This window comes from Ammospiza nelsoni, chromosome 20, assembly GCF_027579445.1.
Source record: "Ammospiza nelsoni isolate bAmmNel1 chromosome 20, bAmmNel1.pri, whole genome shotgun sequence".
NCBI lineage: Eukaryota > Metazoa > Chordata > Aves > Passeriformes > Passerellidae > Ammospiza > Ammospiza nelsoni.
In genome coordinates, this window is record NC_080652.1 from 8,636,148 (window position 1) to 8,649,653 (window position 13,506).

The 13,506-nt window shown below is 43.2% G+C and overlaps 1 protein-coding gene across 2 annotated transcripts in view; it reads right to left on the reverse strand.

Annotated features, from left to right (window-relative positions):
- The window catches only part of VAV2 (vav guanine nucleotide exchange factor 2), a 121,697-nt gene that overhangs the window by 81,084 nt on the left and 27,107 nt on the right, over positions 1–13,506 (reverse strand). For both annotated transcript variants that reach the window (XM_059486318.1, XM_059486317.1), the window contains exon 2: positions 12,016–12,132. In XM_059486318.1, the coding sequence (XP_059342301.1) occupies positions 12,016–12,132 (117 nt within the window). The remainder of the gene's footprint in view (positions 1–12,015; positions 12,133–13,506) is intronic.

Genomic DNA, 13,506 nt, shown 5'->3' on the forward strand with positions numbered 1-13,506 from the left:
TTTTTTCCCCCCAAAATTCCAAGCTAATCACAGATCACAGAAAATCATCACCATCAAAAACCCTCCTTCACTTCACCCTCTGCAAACAACAGGAAGAAAAATGTTTCCCTCTCCATTTTTTGCAGCTCTTATTTCTCTCCACGGGTCCTCCAACTCATTTCCTAAATCCTAAACAGGATTTTAAATTCCAGCCTGGCACCCTTAATGAACACAGCTGGGTAATGTCTCTTACCTGACCTTCCTTTCAGGTGGGTCACTCACATTTATGGTCTTGCTTCATTTTGCCTTAAGTGTGCCCTTGTTACCTCATTTACTCATTTATGTTTCACAGGAGAACAGGGTAAAAAATGGATTTAATGGACCTAGAAATAGCAGGGAGGAAAACCACAAAAGAGACACGAGAATCTAAAGATCTGCTTGTTCTCCAGACAGCTCCCACCACCAGGAACTCCATTTTCATTGATTCTTCCCTCTTTACAAGCATTTCTGTGGCCAGGCAGAGCTGGAAAAGCATCTGGGGAGAGTGAAGTGCCTGAAGTTAAACAGATTTTGGGCCAATTTACACCCTGTTAGACCTGCTAGAAGTGTTTGCTGTAGCTCATGCTGAGACTTCAGAGAATGCACAGCTCCCAACACAGAGCTCTGCTTCCAAAAGGCATCACCTGGGCTGCCTCCCATTTCAGCTGCTCCCAGGTTTCCCATTTCTGCTGCTTCCAGATTTCCCATTTCTGCTGCTCCCAAATTTCCCATTTCTGCTGCTTCCCAAATTTCCCATTTCTGCTGCTTCCCAAATTTCCCATTTCAGCTGCTTCCATATTTCCCATTTCAGCTGCTCCCAGGTTCCCCAGCACTGCCCTTTCCCTCATTTTGAAGGTCCCTGGCACTGTGAAAGCACAAATCCCAAAGCTGAGCAGCCCTGCCCAGCTCTCTGAACCTTCCCTTCCTTTTAAACTCTCAGCAAGGTGAGAAGGGATGAGCTGGGGAAGGTTCAGGCTCTGCTGCTCCTCTGAAGGGTAACTGCCCTTCTGTGAGCCATTCAGAGAGGAGAGGAGCATTAAAATCACACATCCATGGCATCCCTGAGCTGGGAAAAGACCCCCCAAGATCACCCATTCCAAGAATTCACCCAGCCCACACTGAAATAATGAGGCAGGGGGTGTGGAATTCAGGGGACACTGGAGGCCCCTGATGTCCCCAAAGCAGCTGGGGAGGTGGGAAAGGAGCCCCCAGCACATCCCCAGAGGGAAACTGAGGCTGGGGCAGGTTCCCAGAGAGGGGCACAGAGGATGTGGATGCTGTCACACAAGTGTCACACACAACTGTCCCCTGCCCTGTCCCACACTCGGCAGAGTCATGGGGATGAGTTTGGGCTCTGTCAGAGCAGCTGATCCAGAAAAATCAACTGGGATCCATAAAATGCCTGTGCAGCCCCAAATCCAGGAGGATTCCTGTGGGGTTCACCCTAAAGGAGGGGATTCCAGGGCAGCCAAAGCCACTGTGCTTCCCTTTGTCCCCTTCCCCTCTTTGTCCCCTTCCCCTCTCCATCCCAGCCCTGCTGTAACTCCCAGGGCTGAGGGGGAGCCCAGGCAGCAGCAATTTTTCATTTTCCAGCCCAATTCTGCTCACTGGATCCACCACAAGTGCTCTGGAATCAGGACCTGTCCAAAGCTGCCCAGCCTCCAGCATTCTGAACAAAATCTCCTCCCTGGCATTTTCCTTGAAGCCTCAGTCCTGCAAACCTTGCAGTTACTCATTAACTGAGTTTTCAGCATCGTTTTTCAGGTTTTTATGCCCTTGGAAATGCAGAAAAAGCCTGAAGCATTGCACAAGTACTCCTTTCTCACTTGGAAAAAAAACCAAAAACCCAAAATCTCTAGAAACAGCCTTGCAGTGGTGCTGGTTTTAAAATATTTCACTTTGCAAGTACCTAAAGCACAGAATTCTCTGCAAGTCCATGCTCCAACCAAGGAGAAGAAGAGCCAGGAACCCCTTCCTTAAGGGATGGCCATGGTGAGAAGGGAAAGGACATAAAAAACCCCACAAAACCCCAGTTCCCTGCAGGGCTCAGGGCTGGACACCCCCAAATCCCTCAGCCCCACAACTTTCCTGCCAATCCCTTCCCTGAGCTCCTCCTCAGAGCTCTGCACCCACAGCTGTCCCAGCCTGTCCCTGTTTAGCCCCCCAAAAAAATCAAAATCCCATCTGGCATCTCCCCAGGAGAAACAGCCCAGTGAAAACACAGCCCAGCAGGATGGCAGCAAACAAGTGTTAACCCTTTTCCCTCCCCAAATCCCTCCTTTTCCATCTCCTGCTGGATTTTAGGGTCCCCAGCCAGAGGAACAAGCCCCACATGTCCCGGTTTGGGGCTGGGATAGGGAAGTTTGGTGCCAGGACGGGCTGGACATTTCATCAATGCACAAATGGAATTTGCCAAGAGGCATTTTAGGAGTCAATTCTTCACACTCCAGTAATTAGAACAATATTATGGGGGGGGAAAAAAAAAAAGAAAAATAAAAAAGGGTGAGGGGGAGGGCAGGCAGCAGAGCTCCCAGGGGGAATTGGCTGGAGGAGGAAAAGGCTGAGCAAACACCCAGAGTCAAGTGAGGCCCCAAGGCAAGAGCCCCTCACAGCCTCCCTGCAGGTTGGACTTCAACCAAAAACCTTCTCCACTTCCCACTTCTCCATTTTTCTATGCAGGAGTGTTTTTAAATGATATTTCTGATTTCCAGATCAAACATGAGCCAGACCCAGCTCCTTCAGCCCCTCATCAAGGTCAGTGGGGTTTTCCTGTTTTCAGGCAAGCAAATTCAACTCAAGGTCCTGCTTCAGACACTCCCAGTGAGTAATAAATCTCTGTTCTTTTATAAATTAATCTCTATTCTTTTCTGAATAAATCTCTATTCTTTTCTGAATAAATCTATTATTTTAATGAAGAAACAGACATTGAAGCCAAATCCCACCGAGCACCCAGTCCCCAAAAATCAGATTCTCACAGAACAGCTGTCATCCACACCTACAAAAAAAATCACAACACCCCAAACTGTTGCATCATCTGAATACACAGAAAATCATCTCTATTTTAATAGGATCCCAGCTGAAAAAGGAAACAAAACCAGACAAACCCAGATGTTGGTGGATCCATCTCCAACACCTCCCTGGCCCTGGAGCATCCTCTGCAGGGAATTCCAGCATCCCAAACTGGAGTTCCCAGCACAGAGCCCACACAGCCAGCTCCACTGGGGCATTTCCAAAGCCCAGAAAATTCATTTTTTAAATAAAACCTCATTTTCTGTGCTTGTGAGAGGCCAGCCTGGGAGCAGGGCTGGCGTGGGGGCTCAGGACACTGCACAATGGTTACTCAGAGCTGCTGAAAGTGGCACTCAGTCAGTTCAGCTCACATCTGCAGCGAGCTGTGAGCTCAGCCCTGCTGCTGGAGCACAGAGGTCCCTTTGATAAATCTCTCTGTACAGGACTGCTGCACTATTTCCGCATGAAAGAAATAAATTCAATTTTTTTTCCCAATCATCTTTGCAGCCCACTGGCTTGGAAGAGTGAGTTTCTCTCTGCTGCACTCCGTCAGGCTCAGGTACAGGATCTGCCTCACACCCTGGCTCTCCAAGCTTTTATTTCTATCCTCCAGTTTTTTATCTTTATTTCTATCCTCCAGTTTTTTGTCTTTGAGCAGAATTTTTCACAGAAAATCACACCCAAAGCTTGCAAAAAAATCCTCCCACTTTTACTCTCAGTGCACTCAAAATCCTCCCACTTTTACTCTCACTGCACTCTGAAATTTCTCTGTAAATTCTCCATAAGTGGAACAATTTTCCTCTTTTTTTTTTTTTTTAATTTTTTCCTTGAGAAAACTCCTCAAAGTTCCATTTCTGCATCCCTTCTCTGCAGAGATGTGCACATTTTAAATCAGACGCACAAAACTAAGAGAGGCTGAAGAGGGGAACCTGTGTGGGGTGACATCCACCACAGCCCCAAGGTGTTCAGCTGTGATATTTCCAGGTATTAACTTGCACCAAGAAAATTCAGTTTCCTACAGAAGCTTCTTCCCCCTCTTTATTTTTTGGGGTTTTTTTGGGGTTTGGTTTTTTGGGTTTTTTTTTTTGTTGTTGTTTTTTTGGGGTTTTTTTGGTTTTTTGTTTCATATTTAAGATGCTGTGCTGTGATCACTGGAGATTATGGAATGCCAGAACTTTCAGCCTGCTAGTTTCACTTTTACTAAACCTCATTTACACCCACGTGTTAATCTGTTTCTAGAAATGTTAATTATTATTTGTATTATTTGGCCTTGGCACAGCCTCATCGTGAGATGCTGAGGGTTTTATTGAAGAAACAGAAATTTTTTTATTCTTCTTACTGAATAAAAAATTCCTTTTTTTCCAAGTGATTTCAGCCAGGATGGATTTCCTCCCTTTCCCAGAGCACATGATGCTGAACAGTTGAGCTCAAGTGATGAGAGATAAATTCAGCACACAAAGCCTGGCTTTGCCTCTTGGCATCTTGCACCCACAGTGATGCTCACTGCACCAAACCTCAAAAATCCCATGACATCACCAAAGGAGGCTCAAATGAACCCACAAAATAGCCAGAAATTGTTGGATCACCCCCCAAAAAAAAAGCCTGGTGTCTCCTCTCCCTAATTTTTGGAGAAACATTTGTAGGTGGTTTAACACTCACAGGTTTTTTTTCCAAAGTAAAAAAAGATTATTCTCTCCCTGATCTTGTCTAAAATTAACAAAAGGAGAACTCCAAAAGGAATTAAAATTAACAAAAGGAAAACACCAAAAACCAAAACAACCCCCAAAACCAACAAAAATAAAAAAAAAACCAAAAAAACCCAAAACAAATTTTAAAAAATAAAAACATAAACAACCAAACAAAACACACAAACAACAAAAAACAACCCAAAAAAACAAAACAAATTTTTAAAAAGAAAAAAACCTAAAAAAACAAACAAAACAAAAACACACCAAAATAAAAAAGGACCAAAAATCAAAACAACCCTCAATAAACAAAAGAAAAACAAACAAACCAAAAAACCAAAAAACCTAAAACCAAAACAAATTAAGAAAAACTCCAAAACAAAAACAACACAAACAAAAAAAAAAACAAAAAACCCCCAAAAACTCCAAAAAACTCCAAAACCAAAACAACTAAAAAACCAAAACAAAAAAAAACAAAAACCCCACCAAAAACCAAAACACCCAAAAACCAAAACAAACACAACAAAAAAACTAAACAAAAACCCCAAAAAACCCCCAAAACAAATTTTTAAAAAAGAGGAAAAAAAAACCAAAAACCAAAACAAACAAAAAACCACCAAAAAACAATAACAAGAAACCCAAGATAAAAACAAAACAAAAACAAAAATCCAAAACCAAAACAAATTTTAAAAAAGAAAAAAACCAAAAAACCCAAACAAGACAAAACAAATAAAAACAAGATCAAAAAAACACCCCAAAAACAAAACAAAAACTGCAAAAAAATCAAACAAAAAACCAAACAAAAACCCCCAAAACCAAAACAAATTAAAAAAGAAAAACAACCCAAACAAAACAAAACTTAAAAAAAAACCCAGAAAACAAAACAACCCCCAAAACCAAAACAATTAATAAAAGAAAAAAACCACCAATAAAACCAACCAAACAACAAAACAATCACCCAAAAAACAAAACAAAAACAACAAAAAACCAAACAAACCCCCCCAAAAAAAACCCAACCAAAACAAATTAAAAAAAAAAACAGCAAAAAACAAAACAAAAACTACAAAAAAAATCAAACAAAAAACCAAACAAAAACCCCCAAAACCAAAACAAATTAAAAAAAGAAAAAAACAAACAACCCAAACAAAACAAAACTTAAAAAAAACCACCAGAAAACAAAACAACCCCCCAAACCAAAACAATTAATAAAAAAAGAAAAAAAAAACCAATAAAACCAACCAAACAACAAAACAATCACCCAAAAAACAAAACAAAAACAACAAAAAAACCAAACAAACCCCCCCAAAAAAACCCCAACCAAAACAAATTTAAAAAAAAACAAAAAGCAAAACAACCCCCCAAAAACAACAAAAAAACCAAACACAAAAAAACCCAAACAAATAAAAATTAAAAAAAAAAAAAAAAAAAAAGAAAATCCCACAAAACAAATTAAAAAAAGAAGCTCCTGTATGGAGTTAATCATCAACTGAGGGCAGGCACAGCCCTGCTCAGGCATCCAGGGCTGCCTTCCCCAGCTCTACACTTCCCTGTGAAAAATGCCAGGGCATCTATCAATGTAAACATTATAATAAATATCATTTATTTTTATATTTTATATGTAAATATAAATAATAAAATCTACACACCCTTCTTTTGGAGAATTCTCCTCGTTTCCCTCCCTACTTACCTTGGTGACACAGGAATCCCAGCCAATGCCACAGAGCCACAGCCACCATGACATGGGCAGCTCCATCCAGGCTGCCTACTACTACTATTATTATTATATTATATTTATTATATTTACATTTTATTTATTATATTTACATTATATTTATTGTATTTATTATATTTATTATGTTTACATTATATTTATTATATTTACATTATACTTATTATATTTATTATATTTACATTATATTTATTATATTTATATTCTATTTATTATATTTATTATTTGTTATTGATCTTTATTATTATTACTTTTTATTTGTAAAAATACCCTTTTATTTGTAAAAATACCCTGGGGCAGGGCTGGGATACCCAGCTTGGCTGGCCAGCCCTGCTCCGCTCCCAGACACTTCACACACTCCGTGGTGCAGAGAGAAAACACACTGCTTTTAATATGTTCTTGGCTGCAGGAGGTCAGAAAAAATCCCCTGAAAGTCAAAATGAGAGAAGAGGAGCAGCAGGTCACAGCTGGCAGTGCGTTTACAGCAGTTGTATATCTGGAATTTCTGCAGTTTCTGCTTTTTTATATTAATTCATATAAATCCCTCTCTCTTCTCAGCCCAAACTGTGTTAAAAATAATAAATTAAATAGAAAAACAGTGGTTTTCTAACACTAAAAAAAAAAGGCACCCTTAAAAACAGGGCTGGAGGCTGCTAGATGGGGTTGGAGATGCTGGAGGGAGGGGAATTCTCAGCAGAGAAACAGAAACACCAACTCTCGGTTATGAATCCCTTAAATAATTCTGACAGCACTCCCCACCCTCCTGTCTGAAAGCGAACAGAAATTGGAGTTTTCTGACTCTCTGGCAGCATTTGGGGTGGGGCAGAAAGGGATTGTGGCAGCTGAGCCCCTCCAGAGCTGTCCCAACCCATCCAGTGGATGCCAAAGGGGGAATCCCTCACTTGGAAGGGGCTGGGGACAAAGTGAGGACAGCCTGGATCCCCCCAGGGCTTTCCAGGACCTCCAGCAGCAGGAGGGATGGAACACTAAAAAATACCCTGAATATCTGGAGCAATTTTGGAGCAATTACCCCAAATTTACAAAGGGCACCTCTTGCTTGAACTCTGATTTCGCTCCCACCCCAAGGCAGCCACTGGAGCGTGCCAGGCTCAGGGCACCTCCCCAGCAGCCACATCCTCTCCCTGGCACTGCAGCCACCCAAAATAAATCTCCTTTGAGTCCTGGCCCTGCCCCACACCAGCCAAAATCTCCCTGGGTTCAGCTGAGAGGAAGAACTGATCCAGAGCCTGCTCCAAGCCCTGCTCCAGCTGTTCGGGGAGGAAGATCTGAACAGGTGGGTTCAGATCTCTCTCCTCAACCTCTGGAGCAGAACCAGAGTGAAAAACACAACTTTAATTCCTCCATTAGCAGGAGGAATGGAACACTAAAAAATACCCTCAATACCTGGAGCAATTACCCCAAATTTACCAAGGACAGCTCGTGCTTTAACTCTGATTTCGCTCCCACCCCAAGGCAGCCACTGGAGCGTGCCAGGCTCAGGGCACCTCCCCAGCAGCCACATCCTCTCCCTGGCACTGCAGCCACCCAAAATAAATCTCCTTTGAGTCCTGGCCCTGCCCCACACCAGCCAAAATCTCCCTGGGCTCAGCTGAGATGAAGAACTGATCCAGAGCCTGCTCCAGATGTGAGGTGGGTGCAGATCTCCCTCCCCAGCCTCTGGACCAGAAGCAAAATGAAAAATACAACTTTAATTTCAGTACCAGCATCTCCTCCTCCTTCAGCTGCCCTGTGAATCGCTTCCCCTTTTCATTTTTAGCGTTTCCTATCTGTGGGGCAGGGCAGGGAAGACCCTTATCTTGCCAAAAAAAGCCTTTTTCAAAGAGAGCAGGAACTTCAAAAGGAATTCAGGGTGATTAAATCCACGTCAGGAGGGCAGAGAGGAGCTGGAGGCTAATAAATGGCACGCTCCACAGGTTTATGAATATTTGAACTATATTTCTTTTCTAAAAAAATTGTACATTACTGCAAGTTATTTAAAATGAGTAACTCCTTTTAATGAACCTGGCTACCATCACGCTGACTAATAGAGTAATAAAGAGTTTAATCCATATTTATGTACATTTTATGTCATTACAGTTGCTGCCAATAAATTAGCAAGTCCAATAAGAGTTTGATTTTATACCATCACTGCTACTAAATGTGTAACAACACACACTACACGAGCACCAGCTTTTTATTTTATTTCTTTTTTAAGAGCCAGGCTGTACTAACAGCAAGCCTGGAGAATCAGGCTTAGTTAGGAATGAGGCAATATTAACTGAGGTTTTACTCCTGCATCCATGGAGAAAACACTTCTGCAGATGCCACTGGTGATTTATAGAGAGATCTGAACCACTTTAAAAGGATCAAATATTCAGAAATAATTAATATTGAAGGGGCATGGGTAGAAACAGGCACCAGCATCTCAGGTCACTTCTGCAAACCTCTGCCATGAAACACAGGATTATTGCTTTATCATCCACACCACAGCAGAATGACTTTAAAACTGGACATGGGGGAAAAAGAGCTGCCTGCCAGCAATTCCAACTGGCCATGAGCAACTGGAATGGGCCTTTGGGCTGCCCTGGGGAGCTGGGGGACACTGCAGATCACAGGGAATGAATGGGGTGCACCCATCTGGCAGAGCCTGAGCATCCATTGCCCAGCATCCCACAGAGCCAACTTGGAGATTCCAGCTCCACTGGGATTTTGGCTGGAGAAATCCACGTGGTTCATGACCCCATTTCACCCTGCTGACAGCAAAAAGCATCTCCTCAAGCTCAAAACTCAAGGAAGAAGCAAAACCGGGAGCAAACCTGGATTTGGGAAACCCACAGGCAGAGCTGGAAGGGGCTCCACTGCTCCCACGGCAACTCCTCCTTGCAGGAGCCAAAAGGAGTGATGGAAACATGGAAACCTCTCTCAGAATAACAGCTGGGCAAGGCAGGACTGAGGGATCTGATTTTTCAGCCTCTTTAAAGCACCAGTGGTTTTCTAACACTAAAAAACCCCAAAGATTCAAAGCCCTTTACGCAGAGGTTGGCATCAAGTCCCCGCCTTCCTCCTCAGTAATTACACTCCAGCAATCCCAAAAACTGCTGCTAATTGCTGTCCCAGTGGCCTTTTTGGTTTGGAGGAGAGGAATAACTCTCTCCCAGTGGCATCCAGAAAGGAAACACCCACCAAAATCCATCTGCAATTAAACTCTGTGTAACTATGGCCCACCAGAAACACCTCCTACACGGTGTAAGTGTCTTGTAACCAAAAAAACCCCATTGATCTGAGCAGTGAATAGCTTCAGGAAGGACTTTTTGTGTGTTGAGGAGAGGAAAAATTCTCCCTGTGGCATCCAGAAAGGAAACACCCAACCCCACTCCACCAAAATCCATCTGCAATTAAACTGTGTTACTGTGACCCACCAGAAATGCCTCCTACACGGAGTAACTGTCTTGTAACCAAAACAACCCATTGATCTCAGGAGTGAATAGCTCCAGGAAGGAGTTTTTGTGTGTGAAGTCTGTGTTTGGCCAGTGGGGAGGTGGATTAGAGGCTCCTTTTGCTGTGACTCAAAACGGAAAGGGAGCTCTGGTCAGCAGCAGATTTTTCCCTGTTTATTTGCTTTGCCACTGTTGAACACAGATCTGAGGGTAATGTGGGAATGAAAGGTGCTGGAGACAATGGGAATGTTTTGACAGGCTTCCAGAGGGATTTAGGGTGGTGCAGAGCTGGACAGCTGATACCTCCACACCAAGCTGATAAAAAAGAAAAAATGAGGTTTTTGTATAGAGAGTCTGTGCTTCCCACATTTTCTGTGGTTGGTTGAGGATGAGAGCAACGTGAAAACAAGCACAATGCAGGCAATAAAGCACATTTGGATCTCTTGGAAGTTTATGACACATTTCTTTCTCAAATCTCCTAAAAAAACAGATTGCCCTGAGCAAAGAGGGAGTGGCAAATCACCTCCCCAAGTCACAAAGCTGAATGCACCCCCAAAAAATGACCAGGGGGAGGGAAGAGCAGAACAAGGAAAAGCAAACTGTGCTCATCAGCTGATGTGTTCCAGCAGTGTTTAACACCAGGCATCAGAGGCAATTTGAAACTGCACAAAGCAAGAGACAATGTGACGATAAAGCAGCATTTTAATTAGCAGCAGTTCCTTCCCCAGCCCAAAAGGTTCCTTCTGTGCATTCATATTCCCAGAACAACAACTGCCTTCTTGTATTCCATAAATCAAAAAAAAAACTCATAAAACAAGGCACTGCAATTGCACATTCCACATAATGGTCCAGAAATAAATTAGGCAATAAATATCAAATAATATATCCCCACCAGCAGTGAAAATCTACTCTTTGGATAATCAGAAGGGAAGATGCCTTCCAGCAGCTTATGTCTGGCAGCTCGAAACAGGTAAAACAATACAGAGCTTTAATAAATCTTTTATCACCTTTTCTGCTGAAGAATATAGCAATTGTCCTGGGTAATGGCTTCCCTGAGCCCTGCATCCATCAGCCCTGATGCAGTTGGTGTCAAAGGCAGGGGATCAGAGCAAGAGCCACTTGTCAAAACCAAGGCAGAGTTTTCCTTCTTTGATATTTGGTGCCAACCATCACTTAGAGCCAACACATTTCTGAGAAGCTCAGGGCACTCATTTCACCCTGCCATGAAACCCCACAGACACTCAGTGGCCATGAGACAAAAATCAGGGGTGATTTCAGCAAAGTTTATTTTGCTCTGCATCTCTGGCAGCAGATGGGGAAGGACTGAGTGAGGTGTGGACCCCAGGCAAGGTTTGGTTCTTCTCAAAAACACATGGGGTCATTGTTAGGGATGTATTTTATGAAAAATCTTTTTGCTACGATTTTCCTCCTAAGAAGCTGAGAAGCCTCAAAAATGAAATGTAAACAATAATTATCTGCTGCTGTAGAATGCAACAGGTTCATCTTTGATTGGTCTCATGTGGTTGTTTTTAATTAATGGCCAATCACAGTCTAGCTACCTCAGACTCGCTGGTCAGTCGCAAGATTTTATTATCATTCCATTCCTTTCTATTCCTTTCAAGCCTTCTAATGTAATCCTTCTTCTATTCTTTAGTGTAGTTTTAATATATAATTTTCTTTTAATGTAATATATATCATAAAATAATAAATCAGCCTTCTGAAACATGGAGTCAAGATTCTCATCTCTTCCCATGTCAGAGTTAATTCCACATTTGCAAATTCCACCTTTGATGACCTCGAGTGAAAAACACTACCACAGGTCACATCCTTTAGAGACTGATCCCAGAGAGTTTTTCATCTAAAGCAGAAAACTCGATGGCTTGGTCACCCTTCACACAGCAGAATCAACCTGTTTTAGGTTTTTAACCCCTAAATTTAGGGTTTTAACCCCTAAATACACTGAGAACACAGCAGAATCCTAAATACACCACAAGCATGGGGGAACTGGTGCGCAATTCTCAGAGGCTGCTCAGAACACCACAAAATCTTTGTATTTTCACCCCAAATCTGGAGCACAAACCCAGGGAGCCCCAGTGGCAGAACCATCCCTCCCCAGGAGCTCAGCATTAACTCTTACCTTCCCGAAATCCCGCACATCAAAGAGGTCAAAGGGATCAAAGAGGTCGCTGTTCCTTAACCCAAACTTGTCGTGGCACACCTTCAGGAAGGTCCTGATGTTCTTCAAACACAGAAACTGTGGAGGAGAAAATGGAGGAAAAGAAGGTGAAATGAGTGAGACAGGCACAAATTACAGCTGAGATTTCCTGAGTTAAATGCAAGACAAGCGAGCATCGGGGAAGATGGAACAGGAAAGCCTTATAAATATGATTGCCTGGCAAAAGATTTTGAGAATATAGAAACTATAAGCGAGATTGAAATGAAAGCAAGCTTTGAGATACCTCAGTTACTGAACGATGGGAAAACAATGGTGTGAGTGGCTGAAGGTTGATGGAACAATCCCCTCTGCTTGCAGACAGGCCCAAGGGTCAGAGCAGACCCCACTAGCTTGGCAGAAGGGCCCAAAGAGGAGTTTTAGGGTTTCCAAAGAGGAGTTTTTAGGGTTTAAAATTTAACACAGTGTGGTAATGTAATGATTCTTATAAGCTGTATGGAAATGCTATAGGATTTATATATTGTACTAGATTTCTTAGTGAGAATCAGAATATTCAGTACAGAAGATTTATTGTATTGTAACAGGAGCTTCACTCTCTTAACCCTTTTACTCTTTTACGCCTTTGCCCTCTTATGCTTCTGCTCTCTTTCCCCGTTTATTCTCTTGCCCTTTTTACTCTCTTATGCTTTTACTCTCTCACCCTCTCATCCTCTCTCCCCCTCTCTTCTCTCAGGCCTGCTCTGAGCTGTGGCTGCAGCCCCCAGCAGGGCCCTGCACCCAGGCCCTTTGCAATAAACCCCAAATTCCAGCAGGGCCCTGCACCCAGGCCCTTTGCAATAAACCCCAAATCCCAGCAGGGCCCTGCACCCAGGCCCTTTGCAATAAACCCCAATTTCCAAGCCCTGGCTTCAGAGATCTCTCATCTCCATCCATCCCCACCATCCTACCCCTTGTTGCTCCTACAAGCAGGGAGTGAGAAGCTCGCCCTGCAAGGCCAGCAAGAGTTTATTTGGATTATCCCCAGTTGTTTCTGAGGATGTCAGACTCTGGTGCCCTGTGAGGGCTCCTGTGTTCTCAGCTGTGCTCCATGAACACAAGGCCCCTTTGAAAAACAACATCTTTCTCCCAAGGTAACGCTGCAGAAGGGCTGCAAAACTCAAGAACTCAAGCCAGGACGTTTCCCTTTCAAGGTCGAAGGCAAATGTAAATTACAGCTGATGTTGCACAGAAGCCCAGGGTTGAACATTTAACCATTTCCAGCACAGTACCATTTGGCTCCCTACAGAAGGGACACATGTTACAGCAACAGGACAAGGGGAATGGCTCTAAACTGGCAAAGGGCAGGATTAAATGGATATTGGGAGGGAATTCTTCCCTGTGAGGGTGGGGAGAAGTTGTGGCTGCTCACGTGCTGCAAGTGTCCCAGGCCAGGCTGGATGGGACTTGGAACAACCT